This window comes from Molossus molossus, unplaced genomic scaffold (genome assembly GCF_014108415.1).
Source record: "Molossus molossus isolate mMolMol1 unplaced genomic scaffold, mMolMol1.p scaffold_m16_p_17, whole genome shotgun sequence".
NCBI lineage: Eukaryota > Metazoa > Chordata > Mammalia > Chiroptera > Molossidae > Molossus > Molossus molossus.
The window spans coordinates 11,078,059-11,104,856 of record NW_023425352.1 but is presented as its reverse complement, the minus strand read 5'-3'; the positions used below and the strand labels follow the sequence as shown (position 1 = coordinate 11,104,856).

At 44.2% G+C, this 26,798-nt stretch overlaps 1 protein-coding gene across 1 annotated transcript; it reads left to right on the top strand.

Moving 5' to 3' along the window:
* On the top strand, window positions 1-24,976 carry PNLIPRP3 (pancreatic lipase related protein 3). Its single transcript, XM_036265746.1, has 12 exons — window positions 1-49; window positions 3,431-3,585; window positions 8,477-8,596; window positions 9,256-9,387; window positions 11,022-11,130; window positions 13,930-14,049; window positions 14,136-14,258; window positions 16,923-17,041; window positions 19,695-19,827; window positions 21,981-22,089; window positions 24,453-24,620; window positions 24,895-24,976. Exons 1-12 carry the CDS (start codon window positions 1-3, stop codon window positions 24,974-24,976), a joined length of 1,419 nt encoding a protein of 472 aa, XP_036121639.1.
* The last annotated feature ends 1,822 nt before the right edge of the window (window positions 24,977-26,798 follow it).

The following is a 26,798-nucleotide window of genomic DNA, read 5'->3' as shown; positions in this document are numbered from 1 at the left end:
ATGTTTGGAATTTGGGTTGCTGCACTCTTCTTCTTTGGCACATCAACAGGTAAGACTCGTAACTTAATAATAAATTCCTTAAAAAGAACGAGTATGTTCACAACCACAAAGTCGTTGACATGGACTTTGAAATACGGGTTCTGTTTATATCTTGATTTACTTGATTTACATACAATTACCTAAGGAAAATGCATCAATTTTATAATGCCGAATTCATCTGAGGAGCAATTGTGAAGCGTCTCTTTCCAATAATATAAAAGTTGCTGCATAGTCTTTTACTTGGCTCCCAGATCTGCCTTTTACTGGCCCATGGCCTTGGTCAAATAACTTATCCACTGAAGCCTCAACTTCTTCATTTCTAGGAGTAAATGAGAAACTAGATATTTCTAATTTCAGCATCTGACTCACAGTAGATGCTCAATGTTTGATTGAATGAATGAATGAATGAATGAATGAATGAAGTGGTTAATGCTGATTGGAATTTCCATGTTGATTTTTTTCACTTGTGTCATGATTTTGAGAAGGAACATTTGTCTGTGGACATTTTTTTTCCTTTTCTCCCTCCCCTCCCACCCGAGGGTATGATTGTCATTGGTTTTAGAGAAAGGAAGGGGGAAAGAGAGAGAGAGAGGAACATTGATGACTTGTACCTTTTATCTGTGGACTGCTTTTGCATTTACTATATAGTAGTTATTGATTTTGTCTATTCTTAGCACCTGGTTTAATATTGTACCTATCCTTTCTTTTATTGCCTATTTAAGTTATTGGTCCAATTTCAACTTATTAATTTTATAGTAAACACATGTTTTTTTCCTAAGTGGCTTTAATGCCTATGATGTTGATCAGTCTCTCCCATCACATCTAATTTCTTCTAATTTTATAACCCTGGGACGTTGCATAGATAACATGCAACATTTACAACAATCTTTATTTCAAAATCCAAACTCTCTCCCATAGACAGGATAATGTAGTTGAGAACTTGGGGTAAAGCCATAGAATGCAAAAAGTAAAGGCATCTGGACATTCTAGGGAAAATAGAAGGTCGTATTAGAAAGGCAAAAGTCCAAGTGTGAAATCATTGCTCCAAATTAGAGCTGGACATATGTGTGTTGCAAGAGAAAAGCAGACGGATTGTGGCAGGAGATGTCTTGGTGGGAAGCTGCCCTGTGCTAGGGATAGATTGAGGAAGGCACATTTACGCTTCCAACAGGAGAAAACAAAGGCAACCAGGAAAACCAAAACGGCACAAAAAAGCCATGATCCAAATATGGAGCAAACGAAAATGGCACTGATCCTGAGCAATCCATGGGTAAGAAAAGAGAATTCACTGGAATATTGTCCTGTGAAGGGTTGGAATCTGAATAATGGGCGTGCAGAGAAGGAAATGTAGTTATAGCGTGCTAGCTGGCTCTGGCAGGAAAAATATTTATCTCGTCATAATCATATAAATTCTGTTTATTGATTTTTGGAATCAGCCTACAGACAGAACATGGAAGACCTTATTATGATTATGGAACGAAGACTGAATGTTATCAATGCTGACAGCGCGAAAGCGGAGCGCAGCTGGGGAGGAGAGCGGGCGGGAGACAGGGAGAGGCGGTGGCTTTCAAGTTCATGTTGCAAAGGTAGGGAGTCAGGTTGTAAGGAATATGAGGTATGGATCACGAAATAGAAGAGGACTAAATTTACAGCAGAAGCCGGTAACTGAGCTAAGTGTTATTGATTGTCCAGGAGTAGGAGTGGAGACTTCGAGCTGGCCTCTGCTTTGGTAGCACGTCCCAGAGGCATTGTCAGTAAGGACTCTAGGGGGCGCTGATGCTCCCGTGGCAGAAGGGAGGTTCCTGTCTGCGTTTTTCCATCACTGGCTTTTCGCTGGAGCATGGACATCCCAGTAGCAGGTGTTGGTTCCAGTTGATAGTTTTTGATGCTCCCCAAGAACCAGACTCATGATGCCCCGTCAATGATGCCAGCAATAGCGAGCACCCCTTCTCGGGGGCCCAAACCCCAGCTCCGGAGAACCAGCACCCCTCCAAATGTGAAATATAAAATTTTGATGTTGAAAGTTGGTAGATCTGAGAGTCAAGGCTTATTTAGTGTTTTTTGTTAAGTGATGAAAGAAAATCCTCATTAGCGAAAAAGCATATCTAGACAACAGTGTGGTGCTAGCTGAGAAAGGGGGAGGGGGGCCCGGGGAGGTGGGCAAAGGGGGGAAGAGGGGCAGAAAGACTTTGCTTGGGGCGATGGGTGCATGATACAGTCTGCAGATGATGTTTTATTGAGTTGTACACTTGAAACCTGTATGGTTTTGCAAACCAATGTCACCTCAATAAATTCAATTAATTTTTAATAAAGAAAAAAAAATCCTAAAATTCAAGTCTTCAAAAAGCTCTAACCAATACTAAAAAATGACCATAACATGAATCAATTATAATAAATGTAAGAAGTAATAACAATAAATTGAACAAATAATCCAATCATAAACTGAATAATTATAAATTATAATCATAATTGAAAAATTGAACTATCCCTCCATAAAACAGCATGAAATGAAGTTATTTGTTTTTGAATATTAAATAAAAATGAAAACGAAAGGTCACAGTGACAGGACGAATTTGAGTCAGTGAATGACAGAAATGATGAAGACTTAGTTTCCCTAAAGCCTTTCAGTTTAGGGATGCGTACAGTGAGCTCTGGAAAGGAGAAACTTGGTTAAAACTAAGTGAAACTTTGCTCTCACTTATGCTCTCAGGAAACATACATTAGGCTCCTACTGTGTACCAGGCATGGAGCTAGGCTCTGGGGACAAAGATCCCATTCATCAGTCCAACAAGAAAAGACAGAAGCTCAGGGAAGACACAGTATCTCATTTCATTTTAAATTTTATTTATTTATATTTATTGATTTGAGAGAAAGAGAGAAACATTGATTTGTTGCTCCACTTATGTATGCATGCACTGGTTGCTTGCTCTGTGTGCCCTGACCGGAGCTGGAATCTACCACCTTGACGTATGGACAACGCTCTAACCAACTGAGCTCCCCAGCCAGGGCACAGCATCTCATCTGATGTCTCAGGCCCAGTCACAGGGGGTTTCCTGTGTTATAGCTCATTGAGTCTTCATAACAAGGCTGTAAGGTAAGTGGTATTATCTCCATTTTGCAGAGCAGGAAGGTGAGACTCTAAAAAGGTTAAATAATTGCCCAAAGCCAGGAATGTCTGATTCCAAAGCCCATACTCTCTCATCTGAAGTGTTGTGATCTCCACGGTCATGGTCATGAATGGGGGTGGGGCGGGGGCACATTTTTTGAAGACACATTCCCTGAGTCAGACTTCTTTAACTTAAAGACTAATTTCACTTCATCTTCGGAGTGGGAAACACAGCCTCTCTGGGCCTGGTTCCTACATCACGGACGCTCGATCTTTTTCTTGCAGGAAAAGAAATTTGCTATGAAAGGGTGGGGTGCTTTAGGGATGGCTCACCTTGGACCGGGACTTGGTCAAGGCAGTTCGCCGGTTTGCCCTGGTCTCCAGAGCAGATCAACACTCGCTTCCTGCTCTACACTAGACGCAACCGCAGAGCCCACCAGGTAAGCGACCTGCCGCCTTCAGCACAGATTGTCCTAAAGCAGGAACTGTAGCTGTGGACGGAGAACACAGAAGCAGAAACCCTTTCGGGCACAAACTATCGATTTCAAGGCATGTATTTCTTTCTATACAATTGTGGGCAGATCTTTTTTTAAATAGTATTCATCCTGGTGTTTAACTATGAAAATTGCTCTGCAGAGGTTACTTTATATGAGGTAAATTTGGTACTTTGTCCAGTTAAGATATTAATTGAGAGCCTTCCACGTGTAAGACTGTGTCAAGCCACAGTGCCTATTATGTGTTACATTGAACAAGCAGGACAGTGTCTTGAGTGTATGATATTAGGGGAAATGGCATATGTTAACAAATACCTTTATTGCAACACAAATTCTCGTCTGTGATCTAAGCCCTGGAGATGCAGTGAGGACGGCCTTACCGTCCCCTTTCCTGGAGGTGGTGACCAGGAAGGGCTTTGAGGGCAACACACATTTGAGGTGTGTGTCCTGAGGGTGCTGGGGTTTTTATAAGGAGAGACAGACAGGGAAATGGCAAAGGGTGTGACATGGACAAGATTAGGTTGGACTGGGGACAGAAAGGAAGTCCTCAAATCCTGTAATTACTTCCTGTGGAGTTTTGATCTCACCCTTGAAACCGTGAGGCCCCATTGAGAGCTTTTAAAGAGGCTCTAGCACATTTACTCTGCTCAAGTGTACCTTCTAGCCTGGCCCTGGGAGAGCCTGCTGGTGACGGCCAGAACACTTAGTACTGGGCTGTCCAACACAGTAGCCACTAGCCGTACATGGTTATTTAAATTAAATTAAATTAAAAATTTGGTTCATCAGCTACACTGACCACATTGTGAGTCCTTAATAGCCACACACGGCTAGTGGCGTCCCTACTGGACAGTGCACGTACAGGTAGTCCTATGATCCCAGGAAGTCCTACTGCAGCCCCGACTAGAGGCTGCAGTGCTGTTGGACGGGGCGTGGGGCGCTAGCCTGAACCAGAGTCCTGCGTGAGCTTGACGACAGACAGTTGACATGGTAAACGTCATAAACTGTCCTGGGTTCCACATGTGCATGATTGGAAGAGCACTGATCCTCTTATCAGACTAATTCAGGGTGAAAGAGAATGAGTTTCATTTTGGACAGGAGGTTCGGGCAGGCTTCTAGAGTTTTAGTCTTACAGCTTGGGGGCAGTCCAGAGCTGGAGAAAGGGGTTCAGAAGTCTTTTACCCAGAGGTGAAAGTTGAACCCCGAAGAATGTGTGCAGTCTCAGGGGCAGAGAAAAAACACAGACTAGAGCCAGTGGGGCACGGTCTTTAGGGAGCAGCCTGGAAGGGGGGTCAGAGAAGGAGCATTCCTCCGGCAAGACCATCTGCAGTCTTCCCCCGCATCCATAACCTTGAGGCTTGCTCTCCATCTGAGCCATCACGCACGGGCAGGCCTACCAGCCAGACGGCCTCTGCTATGCCCCGTCATGCAAACAGAATCCGCGTTGTCGCTGCCTCTGCCAGACACACACGTGTGTTCACACAGCTCTTTACTGGAACGTGCCATCCGTGCTGTAGGCGACTACTCTACCCAAAACCCAGAAGAAAAGTCCTTATTGTCAGTATAGAGAAACTGCTAGAGAAAGCGTTGCCAAACGTTTGATTTTCATATACTGCTCAGTGTTAAATGGAATTCTGATAGGCGCCACGACATGGATAAACCTTGTAAACATTTTGCTGAATTAAAGAAACCAGACACAAAGGGACAGATATTGTATGATTCCAGTTGGATGGGGTACCTCGAACAATCAAATTCATAGAGACGGAAAGCAGAACAGGGATTACTGGGGGAGGAGGGGCGGGGTCAGTTTTCGTTTGGAGGGGGGTGGTCCCAGCTGCACACCAGTGTGACTGACAGTGCTTGAATTGCACATGGAGCCACCGTCTCAATGGAAACTTATGTACGTACAGTTTATCATGATTTTTCAAATGTGAAGAGAATCTGTGTTGAATACAAATGTTTGGGGCACCTCTGGCGGTTCAGGAGGTTTGGAGTACATGTGTCCATTTAGGACTAGCTGTATCACCTGGACTCACTGGTCCTTCATCCTGTTGTACAGTGGTCATGCACTTGAACCTCGTAGAGCCCAGGCACTAAGACAGATGATGAAGACTAGTCTTAAGGCGAGGCTGGGCCCTAAAGGTCATGAAGAGAACATCAGAAACCAAGTATTGTCCTAATAAAGGGACCATAAAACCAATGTTCCTTGGGTCTTCTCCACTCCCTTCCTTTTGGAAAGAATCATGTGTGACAAACTAGATCTGTAGCTGAAATCTGCAATGGACAGAAGCCTGAGGATTTGTTGTTAAAATGCTTTTTAGCAACAGCTAGGACATGGGGTGAGTCAAAGTGTTATACTGAAAAAAAAAGAAGAAAAAAAGATCGTCCTAGGCTGGACCCACATGCTGTGCAGTACGAGTCTGACGGCGCCGGGCATGAGAACGCAGAGGTAGACTGCGCGGGGTTAGCACAGTCCTTTCCCGGAGGGGGAATGTCGGGGAACTGGGTGCAATGCCGTGCGATCTGAGTCCTGGGTCCTCACAGCTGCCTTTCTGCAGTAATTGCACAACCCCTCCCTCACGAATCCACGGCTCTCTGACCTACGGTGGCTCGCACGGGCGTGGGGCGCTGCACATTTTGCATAATTTTGGTAGTTTGTGCGCCTGTAGCCACTGTCAAGGTTGGCACATACCTAAGTGGTGACTGTTCTGACACACTGGAAGTGAGCTCACCCGTGAAGTAGTCAGCAGCTGTCGAGCGGGTTGATTTCGTACCCGCCAGGCTCCGTGACTCCCCAAAGATAAGAATATTTAGAGAAAAGGCCCAGCCCCCAGCTAGACATCGGTACTTGAGCCCTTTCTCCGGATAACATGTGTGGCATCCTTTTCTGTTCTCTCCTTGTGACAGCAGAGTCCCCGTTCATGTCTGTTGATCCCATGGTGCCCGGTGTTTCCCACTTTCTAAGTCAGTGTGCCATGTCACCGGGGTGTGCCAGATGGAAGGAAAAGTGATCAGGATGTTTCTTCTACCTTTTCTACTTTATTAAATTCCTCAGTGGCTCTTGTGATGACAGAGGGTGCTCAGATCCCACAATACTTGTCTGATTGCCACCCTGAGACTTGCCTGGGGTCCCCCTTCTTCAAACTCTTCTCTTGATGAGGAAAAACTAAACAAACTTTTTCTACTAAATTTCCTCCAAGATAGGTTTTTTGGGTGTAGAAACAGAAATATAGTAGGTGTTTAAGGGGCTCCCGCTGGAGTTGGAATCAGCATCTGGATTCTTTTAAATGCAGAGGTGGACAAATGTGTTTGCCCCTGGATTCCATTACTTAGCAGATAAGTGCTTCGACAAAGCCTGAATACAATTGATTTTATTTCCTGCCTCAGAAAATCCCACATCTGGTCTGGGCCCTATTAGCAAAGAACACTGATCAGATCACAGCTTGAGAGCCCAATGGTTAAGCTCAGGACTTGAGAGAAAACCCATGTGCTTTTGAGCTTAGGACTCATTGGCTACAGTACTTTTGTTCAAGTGACTTGATGTCTGTCGTTGTGCCCCTCCCTGATTTGTAAAAATGGTACCCTGTCTCACTGTGCTGTGAATGTTAAATAAGCTGCTCTATAAAGTACTTAGAACAATTTCTTAATTTTTTTTCCTTCATTGATTTTAGAGAGCGAGGAAGGGAGAGGGAGAGAGAGAGAGAAACATAGATGAGTGAGAACATCAATTGGCCGCCTTCTGCCTGCCGCCCACTGGGGATCAGGCCCACAACCTGGGCATGTGCCCTGACCTGAAACTGAACTGGTGACCTCTTGGTGCATGGGTCAATGCTCAGCCACTGAGCTATACTGACCTGCAGAACAATTTCTCACACATAGACAGATATGAGTGTGAGTTCTGTTGTAATGACTATGTAAACCAACTTCTGATTCTCATAATTGTTTGCTTACAGTCTTGGAGATACTTTAGCCAGCAAGCTATATCATTAATGGCATATCACTATTAAGACAAACAGTTAGTAATAGACTATTTGTTTACATTTCTTAAGTATCTAAATGTGTGGCTTTCCAATTATAGGATTCACTATTGTCAGACTTGCTATTTGCTGGTTATTTATTCTTGTCTTAATAGAATTTCTTGTATTTTGTGCCTTTTAATCTTCCTCTTAATAATAAAATTACTGAAGTTCATAGTATTCTGAAGTCTTTGAGAGTTTGCTTATAAAACCAATCAACAAAATATAAGAAACACAAAATAATGTAATCACATGAAGTTATTTTTAATATGCTGTTGTCTTTCACATGGTGAGATTCTAACCTCATAAAGTGGGTGGACAATCTATTTTGCCACCCTAGTAGCTTCTAACTGCCAAATAAGGCAATTCCCATGAAGTACATTGACAAGTGAGAATGCTACACAAAAGTAAGACTTACTGAAATTCTGACAAAAGCCGACCCAACTTTGTCTTAAAGACATTGCCTCAAAACCAAATATTTTTATTTCCTTTCCTCATGATTGAATTGGTATATTACATTTTATAATGCATTAATAATTTCTTGGTACTTTTGCAGTATGCATCAATAACAATTTCTTTGGTAAAAATGTGTTAAAGAAGATTTTCAAAAATTAAATTTAGTGCCCTGGCCGGTTTGGCTCAGTGGTTGGAGTGTTGGCCTGCGGACCAGAGAGTCCCGGGTTCAGTTCCCGCTAGGGGCACATACCAAAAAAAAAAAAAAATTAATTTAGTGAAAGACTTTTGAACAGATTTAGAATAATTCTACTACCTATTAAGTAATTTTGAATTTTTATGTCACCTAAATCTCTTTTAACTCATAACAGGAGATCAGTGCAGTTCATTATCAAACTATCCAAGCCTCATACTTCAGCACAGACAAGATGACTCGTATCAACATCCCTGGATGGAAATCAGATGGAAAATGGCAGCGAGACATGTGCAATGTATGACGTGAACAGGTCTTCTTTAGCAGTGAAGTTTATATGTAACGTGAATGTACTTTGCATGATGTTAATGCATATTCATGAGGATCCTCCATTCGGTTCCTCACATTGTCCATGTTCGAAGGCCTGACGTGAATTACTCATTTTCCATTTATTTTCACTTATTATGAATTTCATAGGTTATAATGGGGACATATTTTTTTTTTAATGAATTCTTTGGTAAATTCTCATCTTTCACTAAAACAAAAATGGAATAGTAGGATCACTTTCTTGTTTAATTTAAAGGAAAAACATTTCTAATGTCACTTCAAGAAATTAGTTTCCCTCTCTTATACTCAAGATTAATACACTGCTAACATAGCAAGCAATTAATTATTTATAAGGCCATCAAGTGTGGTAGAATCAGGCTGTCTGAATTCATATCATGGTTCTACTTATGGCTCTGTGATCATGGGCAAGCTAATTAACCTACCTGAACCTCTAGTTCCTTACCTGTAAACGAGGCTTAAATAAGTTCATACATGTAAAAGAGTTAGGACAGGGCCTAGCATGCAGTAGACCCTGCCGATGTCATTTCTTATTGTCGAATCAACTGTCCAGGCACCTGGGTTTCCTTTCATTCTTATTTCTGTAATACTTATAGTACATCTTTGTACCAGGTGTTGCTAAAAGTGGAAGATGTGAACTGCATTAATCTGAACTGGATTAACGGTTCCCTGGAATACATCCATGCTGTCAACAATCTCCGTGTTGCTGGAGCTGAGGTGGCTTATTTTATTGATGTTCTCGTGGTAAGAAGAGTTATTCTTTTAAAATCATATTTAATTGCTTTTGCATAATAACACCAAGAATTGGGGGCCATTTTATGTTCTTTTGTTTACACAAGTACTTACACAAGTAGTAAGTATTCCTGGGTGGCAGCCAGAGAAGGGTGCTTTCTTGGGAAAGCGCCTGTAGTTATACACAGCAACACTAGGTGGCAGTGTTCCTTTACCAGCTCCTCACCAAAGGCTTCCCCCACCGTATCCCGGTCAAGGTCACTACCTTGATCTGCCTGTAGGACCATTGCTGTTTGAGTTCATCACGTTGCAAAACTATCCTTAATGATTATTAACCGTTTCCATCTTAGGAAATGGCTTCTTTGTTTAGAACGTGAAGTGCATTTTCTTGCGGAATTTGGGTTCTACCGCGGTGACCTAGGTCTGCAGGCTGGTCCAGGCACAACTCTGTAACTCACACACTTTCTGAGTCAGTAGACACTGTTATTAGGGATGTACGCAGAGACACTTGCACATTTCCAAATGCTCCACCACTATAAAATGCAGCGAAGTAAAATCTAAGGATTCATGACCCTTTCAGATCCTTAAGGAGGGGTCACTCACTTAGTCAACAGATATTTCCCTTTGCACTTGCTGCGAGCGGGACACCATCCTGGGCACTGAAGGTACACGGCAGGCATGACAGTGTGTCCGCTCTGACAGTGCAGGCCCCGTGCTATGGCGAAATCCAAAGCAAGGGAGGGAGACTGGCAGCTAACTAGATGGGCGGTCAGGGAAGGCGAGGTGGGGACACTGAGCACAGGTGGAAAACGGCCTGGAGAAGAATTGGGGAGCCCAGTACTCATCTCTGGCCCCACCTGTCCCTGTCTGTCCCTACACTTTTCTGTCTACTCCTGTAGTACCCCCACACGCCTCCCTCTGCCCCCACACCTCCCCCTCTGCCCCCACGCCTCCCCCTCTGCCCCCACGCCTCCCCCTGCCTCCACGCCTCCCCCTCTGCCCCCACGCCTCCCCCCTGCCCCCACGCCTCCCCCTGCCCCCACGCCTCCCTCTGCCCCCACACGTCCCCCTCCGCCCCCTCTGTCAGGGAGAGTAGACTTAGAGTGGGTCTTTGTATACAAAGGATGAAATCGGATTAATCTTCAGAGAAAATCCAGTCATACGTTTATGGGGACTTCTTCGTTGATCCTGGGGTCTGCGCTGTGGGCTCTTCTAAGTCCCATGGCACCCCAGACATTTGCTGGAGTTGCCTTAAACCGGAGGAGACGGACGCGGCGCTGTGGATGGAAGTGTGGGCGTGGGCTGCCTTTGACCCGTGCTGGGCCCTGCAGGACGGCTCGGGCGCAGGAAGGACGAGCGTGGGCTGGAAGCCACAGACTCGTCCCTGGGCTGTTCCCCGGTACCGTGAGGTCCCCTAGCACAGGGAGAGGGGCAGAAGGCATTCTTCCAGGTCTGCCTGGTGCACTCTCCTTCAGCCAGATGAGGACACAGGTGGGTGTGGATGTCACCGTGTCACCTTGCCGGCCCCACCCTATCTGTGAGAGGGAGAAACATGTCGGTACCTTTCTCTTTTTAAACATACTTAAGCCATGCAACCTACTCTTTCAAAAATATCTGTTCTGTTTTCCTTTTTAAAATCCCATCAGAAACGGTTCGGATATTCCCCTTCTAAAGTGCACTTGATCGGCCACAGCCTGGGAGCCCATCTGGCGGGGGAGGCGGGGTCAAGGACGCCAGGCCTCGGGAGAATCACCGGTAAGCCTGCGTCGCGCATGGGCGTTGAATTTGTTCACATATATTCTTACTCGCCAAGTTAAGTAGCCGAACACCCGAACACCACATGGAGCACCAGAAGCAAATCTAAAATGTGAGAAATGGGACTCACCTAAACGGGAGCGTGGATGTGCCTTCCCTCACTGTGTGCACACCACGTTCACGGATGTTCGCCGCAGCGCTGTCCGTGGACAATAACGGGAGCCAGGTGATCCGCCACCTGCAGCAGGTGGCTGGAAGATTATGACACATCCCAGGCTTTGCAGTCCCGTACCCGCTAATACAGAGAACGAGTTGGAGCTCCACCGACGGTCCAGGAGGGATGTCCGCGCCCTCGGTGCGCGCTGGTGATATGGAACCGGGTTACCGCCCGCGCCTGTGCTGTTCCCACTGCTAAAATGTTTCGTATTACCCCTGGGTATACTGTTACGTCTAAAAATACTTGCAAAGTAAAGTATATACTGTGAATTAGGCTTTTGAGGATGGTAAGTAGTCATACTCCTTCCCTGCACTCTGATTTCCAAAACAATCGAGTCAGATGGAGGTCAGGACATCAGCTCCATCCCAGACCAGCTGAGCTGGCCTCTCCCTCCTTTGCATCCTCCAACAGTCAGCTAAGAGTCCCATGTCTCCTTCACCTATTTACGCCTCTCCAGGCCCTGGCCACTGGCCTCGACCCTCTCCATTTCTTGGGCTTTGGCCATGGTGCCTGGTGCCCCAGCCGTCTTCACAAGAACAACCAGCTTTCTAAACACAGGCTGGGTCCCTCCGCTGCCTGAAACTTTCCCCTGCCTGAGGCTTCTTAGCTTGTCCTAGAAACATTTCATGTGACATGGTGTTTTCTCATATCTCTGTGCCTTGGCATGTGACCTTGTCCCTCGCCCTAAACACCCACTGTGTGTCCTTCGAGAGGCACCTCAGATGTGTCTTCCTCAGGACAGTGCACTCCAGGCTTCCCACGCTCTGGGAAATGCGACCTGTATGCTATTTTGAAATGCAAATACTGTGTCATGTGGTCCGATCATGTTCACGTGCCTGTTGTTTTCAATAGACGCCGAACTACTTAGAAAGCCTCAGGTCAGGCACGTAGTAGGTACACATTTGCTGTTTATTAAAATGATAGACCACAGTTCTGTGTGTGCGTGCGCACACACACACGCTTTAAATTCAAATTTCAATGAAAATTATTTTTTATAAAAACAGTTAAGAATTTCAAATTGAGCTTATTTTGCCTCTGCAGTCTCTTGATATAACAGGCTCTCCAGCCGAAAGCTTCCACTTACTCCCAACTCCCTGGCCCCAGCTGCAGCCCCGCCCACCACCAGCATGCTTACTTAGGATCATAAAGTTGGATTCTTATTCTGGAGTCCTTGGGTGGCAAAAATCCCCCTTTGCTCTAAGTTTTCAAGTCCAGGGGCAAGAAGAACACAGTTTGTGAAAATGGACCCTCACGGAGCCTCACACCCTGGAGGGAATTTACACCATAAATGACAGGGAAGAACATTACCATACCTGTATTAAAAATTCACAGTGGGTTACAATGCATTCACAAAGATTCGTTTCTCTTAATTCTTATTTTAAAAATCAGATACTATATAACTCCAGTTTTTTTCCTATGCCAAGTGAATTATCCTATCGAGTAAACAGAAAACAATACGTTTTTAAAGGCTCTCTGAACATCCAAAGAGTTTACATAATTTGGGTGTTGCAATCTATAGTCCTTCTAAGTGGTTAATTTTTTAAAAATCATGTTCCTTGAGTAACAAAAGAATTGAGACCTCAAGAAAGATTTTAACTTTATAATAAACTACTTTAAAACAAAACCAGTATGATAAATTCTAAGACATGCATAAGTTTCTCTGTCTACGGTAATTACTATAACTGGCAGGGAAGCTTCATGAATAACAATGAATGACTATAGCACGGGGGTTACTCAGTCGATTCAAGGTGATATTGTTTTAATCTGTCAAGTGCATCAGTGTTTTTTCCATTTGAGAAGAGATTACTTCCTCTCTGCTAACACACACAGTAATAAACTCAGATCCCAAATGGCTAAGCTCTAGCTCCTGGTACATAGTAAATGCTTCGAAAATAATTGCTGAATGTGTAAATGAGCAGATATGTCAGTGGTCGTGACATTTTAGAGACCTCTAGATAGCTGACCTTTATTTTATTAGTAGACATCTGAACAGGGGACCATGAGCAGAGAATCTGGACACCTGGGCTCTTGGCCCATTGTGCCTCTAACATTGGGTGACCTTGTCGAGTCACCTCACGTCGCTGGGCTTCAGGCCTCTCATTTTTCCCATGTCACGAAGTGGAACCAAACGAGGCCTAGCCGACGACTAGGACTCTGCGGTGTCAAGTTGTTGCTTTGTGGCTGCATCTTGCCATTCTGAAGAGCTCCCACGTTGTGTTAGTTTCCTGTTTGGCATGTAGATGCTCCGTTCAAGACCATCCATCTCACTGCATCACCTTGACTGTTTACACAGACCTCCATGTACCCATAGAAAAGCCCCTTGACTTCTCTGGCTTCGTTAGCATCGCCCGCACACAGATTCTTCCTTGTGTGTGGGAATCTGACGTTGCAATATACACAGACCCTGCATCTGTGCGCCTGGTCTCTGTACCTGTGCTTTGCCCTGGGAGGTGTCGATCTATGCAAAGCATATAGAAAAGAACACCTTGCCTTCACCATCTATCCCTCCAAAATAGCAACACCGTTGACGTACTCGGGACTAGCACGTGAGTCGGTGTAATGGGCCATTTGCTCTTCCCTAGGCTTGGACCCAGCTGGGCCGTATTTCCACAACACTCCAAACCGCGTCCGGCTGGACCCCTCGGATGCCAGCCTCGTCGATGTCATTCATACCAATGCAGCTCGGTTCTTCTTTGAGCTTGGTAAGTAAATTTTAAACACAAGCAGAAACTACACTGCAGCGAAGAGGAGAATTCAGAAGCCTTCCTCCTGCGTTGATCTGTTTCAGGTGCCGGAACTATTAACGCCTGTGGACACCTTGACTTTTACCCAAATGGAGGGAAACACATGCCGGGATGTGAAGACTTGGTTACACCGCTGTTGAAATTTGACTTCACTGCTTACAAGGAAGGTAAGTACTTTCTCAAATAGGGAGGCTACGGTTACCCCTTCACTCAGCTCTCTCCTTGGACAGGCTCCACGTCCTTTTGTATATAATATAATATAATATAATATAATATAATATAATATAATATATAATAAAATATATATATATATATATATAGTCACATGTGTGGAGCCCCCGTAGTTGTGAGATCTGCAAGGTCAGCATTCTTGTCTCAGTTGCTTAGTATCCTCGGTGCCTAAAGCATGTTTAGCATATTGTAGTCCCTCAATATAACCCGGGAGGGCTCATTCAATCAGTAAATATGTATTGAGTGCTTATTAAGTGCTAGGCATTATTTGAGGATCAGCAGGTGTAAGAATGAATACAAAAGACAAAAATCTCTTTCTGGTGAAGCTAATATTCTAATTTGCTAGATAAACAATAATAGAGTAAGTGCTAAGGAAACAGAAGAAGGTGTGGAATGGAAATAGATGTGTTGCTGACAAGAGGGGTGGTGGGGAAAGGAGGTTTGTGATAGGGTGGCTAGGGAATTCTTACTGAAAAGATGACCTAAAGGAGTTAGCCACCCGGATACCTGTGGGGAAGGGCATTCCCGACTGAGGGGGTGGGCGTAGCAAATGCAAAGGGCCTGAGGCAGGAGCCTGCCTGGCGGTTCTGGCAGTAAGGAGCCTGTTGTGGCTGGAGTGACATGAAAGAGAGGAGAGAAGTAGGGCCTGAGGTTAGAGAAGGAACCGGGCAGAGGGAGACAGGACAGGCCGTATGGGTGACAGCAAAGATGTCAGCTTTTACCCAAGTAGGATGGGAGCTCTGGGAGGACTTTGAGCAGAGGAGAGATGTGGTTTGACTCACTTTTTGACAGATTACTCTGGACCACAAATTAAATTAATCATAAATTAAACAAATAGCACTTAACCGTTTACAATAATGTTTATAATGATGATGATGATGATGATGATAACAACTATAGGGCACTTAGCTAAAAGGCACCTAAAATTTATTATTTGGGAATTCCATTTTTCTACGTAATAATATAATGTATGATGATATGATAATAAGTATTTGAAATTCGGTAAAGAGTTAATTTAAGTAAAACATGCATTTGTCATAAGCTATCATTTTGAGACATAAGAGTTCCTACAACTTTATTGAATTAAAAGCACATTTATCAATCATGTTAAGTTTTTAGGTGAGTTTCAAGACTTCAGGATATTCTATAGTACAGTATATTTATTACCAAGAAATCATTACTTGTAAAATTCATTGTTCCTCATATTCCAATGAACCATCTTGTCTAAATCATAGTTAATTATGAATATAAATCTGTATAAAAGAGACTGCTTATATAAAAGATTCCCTCATTAAAAAAAAAAAAAAAAAGGATGATGCCAACCATTGCGTCTGTGAAGTAATGTCCTCTCAGTTACCTGTTGTATAGCAAACCACAGTGCTTCAAAGAACAATGGTTTCATGCCCGGGATTCTAAGATTCATGATTCAGGCTGAGTTCTGCAGAGACTCTGCTTTGTACCGTGTCCCCCGGGTAACACGTGATCACATCGGCTGGGGGCTGAGCTGGGCTAAGCTGAGTCGGAAGGTCCAAGGTGGCCTCCCATGTGGGTTTTGGTACCCGGTCTCATCTTTAGTGGTCTCATCCTCAGGGCCCCTCTCCCCAGCCAGTTAACCTGGATTTCTTAACATGGAGGCTGGGTTCCAAGAGAGCAAGTATGCACACGGAGAGGTCTCTACCCAAGGCCCTAGAACTTGCAGTGTCCGTTCCTCTACATTCCATTGTTCAGATCCAGTCACACGACAGCCCGTAACCCAGGACGGGGAAAAAATAGGCTCCGTCTCTAGAAGGGAGGGAATGGTAACAGGATACTGCAGAAGGGTGAGGACCTACAACGGAGTGACTCATTGGAGGCTGCTATTAGAGAACAATGATTCACCACATACATGAAAACCACAATCTAAGTTCTTAAAGATCAGCCAAGCTGTGTAGGTCACTGGGATACATGCCATACGGTAAAAATGCTAAGTAAGCGAAGAGAAAGAACACAAATAAGTAAGATGCTATGATGTATTGCACAAATGTATTTAGATCGATCTTACTGATTATTGCAATAATCCCAAACATTGGTGGCAATCACGTTATGCCCGACAATGACAAAATACTCTTTAGCATCCTGTATAACACCTCCCACCTGCCACACCTTGAAGCTCAGCTGAAGGTGTGCACTGGTTACGGTTGGCCGCTGTGTTGTGTTCAAACAGGGAGTTCAGTCCTTCCTGCAGACACTGGAAAACAAATTAATTAGTCTAAGGAGATGCTGTATGCCCTGGGATGCTCAAAGCTCTAAGTACTGTGTCAGAGATCCAGGAAGTTGGAGGGTGTTAGAGTCAGAGTATACAGTCATCTACGTTTGCATTTGTTTATTCACCTTGCTTGAATGTCCCTTTACATTCACACAAATAATTTTTGAGACAAAGAAAATGCTATGTATTGCTGATAAATGTTGTGCAATGTCTAAGCATACACACATGGTCTAGCCATCTAGACCCAAGTCAAGAAACTGTCATTTAAAGTTACTTTGTATAAGAAATGGTTCATACTCTCAGTTATCAGTTGATCCGTCCATTGCTGTCAGTTCATTGGAAAGTGTTTTCACAGAAGTGGCTTCCTTCTTTGATTGCAACCATGCCCGAAGCCATCGCTTTTATATGGAAAGCATTCTCAATCCCGATGCGTTTATTGCTTATCCTTGTAGATCCTACGAATCTTTCAAAGCGGTAAGTAAGGCATTTTGCAGTGGAATTTAATTAGCAAGTCATTTTTTTTTTTTTTTGAAGCATGATCAGCCAACTAAAAATTAGGGCTTTGAGTTTGTGGTAAAAAAAAAAAAAAAAAAATGCACCTGCTACTTCGGGAAATAGTAGATTCTTCCTGTGCTGAGTACTGAACAGTACTGAGGTTGCTGAAGGGTTTAAATAAGTAAACCAGCTCTTTGTATTCTGGTTGTTTCAGCTCTTTTGAACATTATATTCAATTTTGCTTTTTTGGCCATTTGTTATGCAGTAATTGGATGCTATTGTATAACGGAATAAATCCAGGGCAAAATTTTTTTATGTATATATTTTAAATGTCATCTTCAAAGATGTCCCAAGAAAGCTGAACCAATCAATAGCTACAACCAAATGTCTTACTATTCACTTGGAACATTGAAATTATTTTATTAAAATTTAATTATTTATACAGAGCATAACTGGGGCATAGATAGCTCACAGGAGTTCCACACAGATCAATATGTGACAAAATACCAAATCTGATTTTACTTGAGTCGCGAAGCATGCGGTGTCGGATCTGAGCTGAGCATATTTTTCATTTGGTTATCACTACGAAAAGGAAAAAGAAAATCTATTTTGCAGTGAGAAGTGGAAAGATATTTCCCTGTTGCGTTTAGAGACCACTGTTCGATCAGGGTGGAATCACAGGGCTCCCTCTGGAGTTTGTTGCGAGTGATAGCACCTTGTGGAGAGGTGCATCCCCACCTGTCGCAGAGCAAGGTGGGTGGGTGCCCTCGGCGTCTTTCCCACGTCTCGAGCCAGTGGTCCTTCCCCTGAACGTGCCCTGGTGAACTTGCGTTCTCAGAAAGCGGGTCAGCCGATCAGTGGCAGTTCCCCTGTCACTTCCTTTGGCTCCACCTCCCGCTTCCACGGGGCCGATGCTGCTCTGGGTGGCTGAGGGGTCCCGGCATTCACCATGCGGGGGCGCAGGCCTTCAGAGACAGTGGCGTCCACTCTGCCAGACTGGGGAACCTTAGGCTCCTGGGGCTGTGAGTTATGCTTACAAACTTAGAGAACATTGAGTCACTTTCCTTGAAGTGCTTTATTATATTTTTACCCCAATAGTCATAAAATTAAATTTAAATTAAATTAAATTAAGAGGGGTTCTAGCATCAGGCTGCCCTGGTTCGTATTCTTGTTTCATCACTTACCAGACGTGCAACACGGGACAAGTTGTTCAACGTCCTGCTCTTCAGTTTCCACACCTGTGCGGAGGGGAGACTCACGGCATCACGGGAATGCAGGGCTCTGTGAAGATCAATTGAGTTAAATGCGCACCGAGTGCTAGAACAGTGCTTGGCCTGCAGAAGGCTCAGGAAATTGGTTTTGTTAGAATTCCCCTTTTTTAAAACTGGAGTTTTAAATGGGATGTTGTCCTGTAGTCCTGGCCCAAATGTCCATGGTTTATAAACCTAACACTCCCAAATCCAAAATTGCAAATATACAAACACTACTACCCAAGATCTTTTAAAGTTAACATCTTGCTAGTTTTTTGCTTCAGATTTTAAAACATACAGATAAAATTAAAGAATTGAGGTAATGTATATTCCTTCACTACCTCCCCTAAAGGAGACTTTTAAGTGAATCGGATATATATCAAATAAACAGCATCCTAGAATAAATATCTCTCTGGGTTTGCTTTTTTGGTTACCTTTTATAAATTTGAAATCTTTACGCTGATGTATATAGATCTATATATTTATTTTGTAGGAATCAGCCAGTTTATTTCTTCATCTCCCACTAATGTGCATTTTGGTAGTTTCCAGTTTTTTTGTTTTTGTTGTTATTATTGTTAATCCTCACCTGAGGATATTTTCTCCATTGATTTTTAGAGAGAGGGGAAGGCAGGGAGGGAGAAAGAGACACACACATTGATTGGTTGCCTCCTACATAACCCCTACCAGGGCTGGGGATCGAACCTGCAACTCAGGTACGTGCCCTTGACCAGGAATGGAACCTGAGACCCTTCAGTGTGCGGGCCAACACTATCTCCACTGAGCCGCACCAGCCAGGGCGGTTTCCAGTTTGTGTTGTTAAAAGCAGTAAGCACCTCTGCATGCCCCCTTCTGTATTTGGGCGGCAGTGCCCTGATGGTGTGTAACGGAAGTGAGAGAGTCAGAGCCAATGTGCATTTCCATCTTCGTTAGACCCCAGCAGATTGCTGTCTGCAGCGTCATCGGAAGCAAATGAGCATCCCCCTCTCAATGTCTTCACCAGCACTTGGGTTTGCCAATTGTTTTAGTTTTTGCAAATCTGCTGAGTAAGAAATCGCATGTTGTTTTAATTAGCACATCCCTGACAACTGGTAAGATCGAGTAGCTTTTACATAGTTATTGACTATTTGAGTTTCCTTTTCTGTGGATTGTCTAGTTGCATCGTTTACACATTTTTCCAAAAGACCATTTTTCTTTTTCCATCAGTTGTATCTTATTTTGCTTTTGAAAACAAGTAGAGTAGCCTGTTAGGCAACTGAGTCCTTTTGAAATGCATACACTTTATTTAAATTCCAGAGATTTATTATTGTCTAATAATTTATACATTTACTGAAGGACAGTACCTCTAATTATATCTCTAATTACCTCTTGTTTCCCATCTCCAGGGAAATTGCTTCCGTTGTCCCAAAGAAGGTTGCCCAATGATGGGTCATTTTGCTGATAGATTTCACCTCAAAAATAAGAAGCCTAATAGACCATATTACTTTTTAAACACTGGGGCTCTTTCCCCGTTTGCCCGTAAGTATTGTAACTAAGTTTTACTGTAATGCTTTAAGGTTGTTATCTTTTAAATGCTGAGGGCCTACTGAGCAGGTGGGTGTGGCCCAGACTTTGAGAACGCAGCGAGGAGCAGCACAACACGTTTAGGCTAACGGGGAAGATGCACAAAAATGAATGAATGAATAAGTAAACCACCCAGTTTCAATAAACCCGTGTTAGGAGACAGACAGAGGGGGACCTTCTACAGCCAGGTCAGGGGAGCTGCCGAGGGAAAGTGATTCCAGCTCCTGAAAGGGTAGCAGGAGGCAGTGGGGAGCCTTGTTGGCCGAGGAACTGCCTGGGGCCAGAGAGCAGACCCTGAAAGACCCCCATGAGGGTGACAGAGCCCCGGGTGACAGAGCCCCGAGGAGAGGGGTGGGAGATGAGGCCGGAGAGATGCACCAGTCAGATAATGTGGTTTTGCACCGTGTGGGGATGAAGGCTTTGTCCGGGGGCTGAAGGCTTTGCCCCTGGGCTCATGGAAAGTCGCTGAGCGGTGTTAACATTATCAGATTGGTTTTTGAGAAGAATCACTCTGGTTACCTGCTGGGATCAGAGGGGACAGGGTGGAGGCTGCGTGACCTGTGAGAGTGCTGTCTCACCACGTGTGAGGGGATGGACGTGTGATCTGACTTTATTGTGGTCATTTCACGTTATCTGTCGTGTATCAAATCATCCCGTTACACTTTAAAATCCCACAGTGTTACCTGTAAACTTTATCTCAACAGAGTTGGGGGGAAAGGGAAGAGAACAGTTGTTGCAATCGTCCAGACGGAAAGGTAGAGAGAGTGAGGGGAACAGAGATGGTTAGGCAGAAGGAGCTCGGAGGGTGGATAGGAGGGGGCGGGAGGGAGCGGAGGCGCCCGGAGATGCTGGCTGAGGGGCGAGGTGCCGTTTTCTGCATTTGGTGGCACAGCAAACGAGGCTGGTCTGGAATGAGTGCGTGGATTCAGCCTGGCAGGTGGGTTTGAGCGTTAGGACTTGGCCACGAGGCAGTGAGAGATGCGGGTCTCTGCCTCTGGAGATGGCAGTGCCTTCAGTCACCTGCCTTCAGCCAGTGATCTGAGCTGTGAGGGTCAGTGATGTTGTCCCTCGAGAAAAGAGTTTCAAAGTGAGGAGAGAGTAGAGAAAGGGGCCTCTGCAAAGAAGAGTGAGGAACGGGCTGGGAGGGGAAGGAGAATCGGTGTGGGCAGTCGTTAAAGGAGCCAAGAGAAGAGAGAGAGGAGGAAGGGGGCATGTATTTCATTCCCTGGACCAAATACACCAAAGGTCAAGGAGACGGAGCCCAAAGGGGCTCGGGGGATGAAGCACCCATTTTGTCACTGGTGAGCTTGGGGACTGGTGTCAGTGGAGAAGTGACAGTGGAGCCTTATTGGGATGGGCAGAGGAGGAAGAACTCTTTGGCAACGATGAATTGAAAATTCCCTCTAGTGGGATTTTTCCCCTTTCAGCTGCTTTTCAAACACCTTTCTGAAGAATTGCATTTTTTTCAATGTGCGATTAAGCATGCGACAATTACAGAATTCAGAACGAAAAATCTGGTTAGCTCTACATTTTTTTTAAAGTCACGCTTGACCAATTGCAAGGGAGTCATCCTGTTGGCAGGCTTGTGCGGACCCAGACCCGTGCCAGCTGGGCACTGCTAGCACCTACCCTGCAGGCGACAGCGACAGTTCATTCTCCTCCAAAGTAATTGTAGCAGCACAGACCTTCTTGCCTGATAGGTTTCCTAGATTTTTCTGGATTAGTTGCAAACTATGGCATATAGAAACCTGGCTGTGGAAAGTGATACATGCCACAGAATACGAAGGAAATGAGCCGGCGAGGTCACACAACTTCCATTCTACCTGGAAAATGGAATAATTTTCTTTTTAAAAGGTTTTTCAACTATTTACTCATGGGAAAATGAAATGTGAACATTTATATGTATTTTGAAATGTAGTGTTTGTTGTTTTGACCAAATTCACTCAAAGGATCTAAAGTTGTATTTTTTTTCCATGAACACGAACAGCCTTGTTCCACTTTAACCCTGAAAGATACAAAGTTGCGCTTACATTAAAATGTCTTGCTTTTCAATTAGCTTTAACCCTTCATTTTGTCTCTCTCTCCCTCTCTCTTTTCTCTCTTTCAAGGTTGGAGGCATAAATTGTCTGTCAAAGTCAATGGAAACAATGTCACAGAAGGCAGCATATTTCTCCGCGTAGGTGGGACGACTGGGAAGGAGGAGCTGGCGGTGGCCAGGTAGGCAAGGTGCCGGCCAGGTAGGCAAGGTGCCGGCCGGTTACGCTGCTCGGGGAGCAGCTGTCTCCTCGTTCCCTGTGTGACACAGGCTATCGTGTTACACGTGACTTGCCTTTTCACTCCGTGTTTTCCAGATTAAATAGAAATAGTAATATGCATGTTCTCCGCAGTTCAAGCTACAGACAGAAAATGTTAGGAAATGATAACGTGAAAATACAGGTCCAGATGATAAGGCAAGTGGGGGAAAGTCGACAGAAGAACCAACCAGTTGACCAGTTATCCTGTTATCCAATCCCTTTAATATGACACAAATTTAGCATATGTTTTTATTTGTGTAGATTTCAAATGACTTCTGAAATAAGACACGTATATCAACTGCCAGATTTCTAACAAGCTCCCTCAGTGGCACCCACAGACACAGGACATGTGTTGGGACAGCCAAAGGTACAGATGGTTTGGCAGAAACATTCACTGGATAGCTGAGGTTCCAATCTCCTCTTATCTCAAGTGTTCCTTAATTTTTTCTTCCATCAGCCAAGGACTTTTGTATTACATATTTCACTTTCATTGTTTAATTTTCTATTTTAGTATTAACATTACACACTCATTAGATGTTACCCTTTTGCAAACTGTTGAATGGATTAAATGTCCTGCCTCTTCAGTTTTCATCATCCTCAAATATTGGGCCAACAGGCATGAAAAGCGATATGTTTTGGTTATTTTGCCACTTGAAAGGTGTGTCGCATTAATGGTTCTGGCAGAGTCTGCTGTGGGGCCGCTGCCTATACGTTTGGGTTCAGCCAGTGACTGCGGGGATCCGAGTTCATGCACAGGCCCCGCCCACCTTGCTAGCTCATCTCCCCCTGCACGGCTGCATTCACCTTGGGCTCATGCACGTCTCCCCCGCACTGAGCAGGGGGAGACCTTTCCTCCCTTCCTGTCTTCACCTATGCTGTTCCTTTGCTCCAAATACCCTTCCCTGTCTCCGCATCTCATTTATACCTGCTCTTCAGGTCTCTGAGAACCCTTCCACACCCTCGTGTGCCTGTGACTCCGATGTCCACACACACTGCCCAAGGCTGTGCGGTCCGTGCCCTGCACAAAGGCACCTGGTCTGGGCAGGTGGGGATGAAGCTACAGTTCCTCCCCTCTTAAGATTTGTGAGAATGTTTGCACATTACTGTACTTCTGGTACATAAAGAAGCTGTTTGTTATATTGTTATGTAGTTACCCAATCCTGTTGTACGATTTTTTTAGCATTTTGGGTTCACACTAGATGTCTCATCTTAAAAGGAAGTCAGCTCAATGAACTTGTGTGCTAGCCTACGGCCTGTCTCCAGTCAAGCTTCAAGTCCGGCTTCCCCGTAAATTCTATTTTAGTTATTTTAGTTTCTAATGGCAATGTCATGAAGGGCTGTCCCATGTGTGCTGAGGGGAGGCAGTTCAGGGAGCAACAGGGAGATTACCCTTATGAACTTGGAAGGAAAGTTGCCTTCCAGTAGTTAAATCAATTAGTTCTATGTCTAATGGAATAAAACAGGCTCTATGAATAGCAACATTCATTCATTCATTCTTTCATTCATCGTTCATTCATTCTTTCATTCGTCGTTCGTTCGTTCGTTCGTTCGTTCATTCATTCATTCATTCATTCATTCATTCAACAAGCATTTAAATGCCTGCTCTGTGCCAGGAATTGTTCTGATTGCTAGGGATATAGACACAGGTCCTGCTCTGATGGAGTTCATCCTCCAGTTAGAGGAGACAGACAAGTTAACAAAGGGATAGGGAAAGAGCAGGAATAAGGAGATCTCTCATTCTGGCTTGGATAAAATATGTCCTATGCTCAGATAATACACTTCTCCTTGCTCTAGTGCCCGCCCACCGAAACAGCTCTTAGTGCCCAGTTCTTTTTATAAAGCTAAAGAGGTACCAGGGAGAGAACAGGAGAACGTTCTGGTTATTAAAAGAAAGCATATCTCCATTGTGAACTGATAAACAGTCTTCTAGTTTATACAGCAGTTTTGGGTGAATCAGTCCATCATTAACAATATCACCATTTCCTGGTGTCAATAAAATCTTGTTTCTGACACTCCAAAACCAAGACCAGATCAATCGTTATGAAGAACTCACCAACATAACGCCTCTCTCTAAGCATCCAAAACTAGTCAAGCTTCCAATTTTCCTTACTCTTCTCTCAAGCTTCAGAACCTTGCTCTTCTGAGATGCTGACCAATCGAAACAGAAAGAAAACATTTTCTACAAGCAAATGCAACTTTCTCTTCCATGGTGACATGCAGATGCCTCCCATTCCGACACTGTGCATACCCGGTGCAAGATAATGAGTCTTATTTTTCTGTTTACAGTGGAACACTTAAGCCAGGCACGACTTATACAAAATTAATTGATGCAGAGGTTAATATTGGCAACATCACAAGTATTGAGTTCGTTTGGAAGAAGCATTCATTTGGACGTTCTCAGAATAAGTTGGGAGCAGAAATGGTGGTAGATATATCTGGAAAATATGGATACGAGTAAGTATTACTTTTCCCTTTGCATTTTCAAACAGTTTCAATTTTGTACATGGCATTTAAAACCCACATATAGTTTGAAATTTGCAACTAGTATAAAAATGTATACATCTTGAAATCCTGCAATCAAAATAAACATCGTTTAAGAAATGAATGTTACATTTGCAAAAGTGTTTATAAAATAATAAGTACTCATTAATTAAAAGATCTACCAATGTCTTTCCCCTCCTGGAGTCAAATTAATATCCTTTTCCCCCTCTTTAATTAAATTTTTCAGATCTACCTTCTGTAGTCAGGACACTAAGGGACCTAATATTGCCCAGATCCTGAAACCATGCAAATCCCAGATACAGTCCTGATGGATTTATTTAACAGGAGTGTGAAATATAATCTCCTTTTGGTTGGTAATGGACTAACCTTGACCTTTGTAAGTGAGAAAGAAAAGTGCACTTGTTTATTTTTTTCTGTATAGAATGTTTTTCTTTTGTCGATAAACTTTTATATATGCCGTCAAAATAGACTGAATTCTAGGGCAGAGCATAGGACTGAGACTATAGGAGTCTGGGAGTCAAGGACGAAGCAGAGCTGCGCTGGACTCCCCCTGAATGCGAGGAGGTGCCGCACTGTGGCGGGGTGAACTCCCTGGGCAACATGAGGCTCTACGGTTGAGTGAAGAGTACTTCCAGGAAGAATAATCATTGTTCTAAAATGATTTAACGAGTATTTATTATGTTGTTAAACCTTGCTAAGACAAATTGTGGCTGTGGTTCATGATATATAGATAATAACCCTGTGGGTTGATATGTCTATCTATTAATAATGAAAACTAATGGGAGTCCATTAGTAGTTCTTGGCCTTGAGGATATGTGTGATAAGATGAGAGAGATTCTGGAGTTTATCTACAGTGTGTGCATCAGTTAGCAAGGGGCCCTGAGGATTATCAGCCCCTTCCAGAACCCTCCCGACACAAAAGAAGTTTTCAACTTCCTGGGCGTTGGATACAAATTATTTAGTCTGAAGGCAGCATTTCATTTGTAAAGCACTTGACCAACTCTCTGTGTTTGCAATAACAACATTGTCATATTTAAATGTGTCAATTGTGTTTTTTCTTTTATTTTGCTTCAATTTCTTCTAATTCCGTTGTCCTTATCCAGTGAAAACGGAAGATGAATGTTTTCATTACTCTGTTTTCTGCCACTGGGCTCCGTGCGTAGCTCACAGCACTGTGCTGTAAACATTGTTGAAAAGAAATGATGACAGATACTCTGCAGAGGGTTTCTTGGTTCTCCTGGGTGCCTCGCTGTCGACTGAACCTTAAGAAGACACCCGTGGGTGGACATAAACTTGAGATGTGGCAGAAAGCAGAAAACAAAGTGGGTGCAAGTCGGCGATAGAAGGCTGATTGGTGGAAGGTGGGAAAGGAGATGGGACACATTTGACATGACCTGACTGGGTGTCCCTCCCTCATGGGCACATCAGCCCAAGGCCCAGGCCAGCCCAGGAGCAGGGTGGCCATGAGCACCCCCAGTGGGAGGGTCTGAGCCCCACCATGTTGCAGCCCCTGTATTACATAGCAAGTTGGCTATGGAGTTGGCTCCAGGAAGGGGCGGGGGAACCTTGGTGTGAGAGCAGCTGCCCTCAGCCAGCTCTGCTCCTGCTTGGTCTGTCTGCCTTTCGGGAAGGGCTCAGCAGCCAGGAGGAAGAGTCACGAACAGGACATGGCACTGGGCCCTGTGAGTTCTGGCCAGTCTCCTTGCCCAGGAGGTCTCTTGGCCAACTCTTTCTAAGCTTGAAAAGACAAATGGGAGTCAATTTCTGGGAATCCTACTTTAATAAAATATAGAGTATCTGTTCCCTTTTCTGCTTTATAAGAATATTGTGAGGTCCAGCGATGTGGCTCAGTGGTTGAGCATCAACCCATGCACCAAGAGGACGCTGGTTCGATTCCCAGTCAGGACACATGCCTGGGTTGTGGGCCCAATACCCAGTGTGGAGCATGCAGGAGGCGGCCAGTCGATGTTCTTGCTCATCAATGCTTCTCTCTCTCTCTCTCCCTCTCAATTCCTCTCTCTCTAAAATCAATAAAGAAAAAAAAAGAGAATATTGTGAAGATGACAAATAGTGCATGGGCTATCTAGGCAAAGGGATTCTGAAAGTTCATGGAGTCAACATTATTATCTG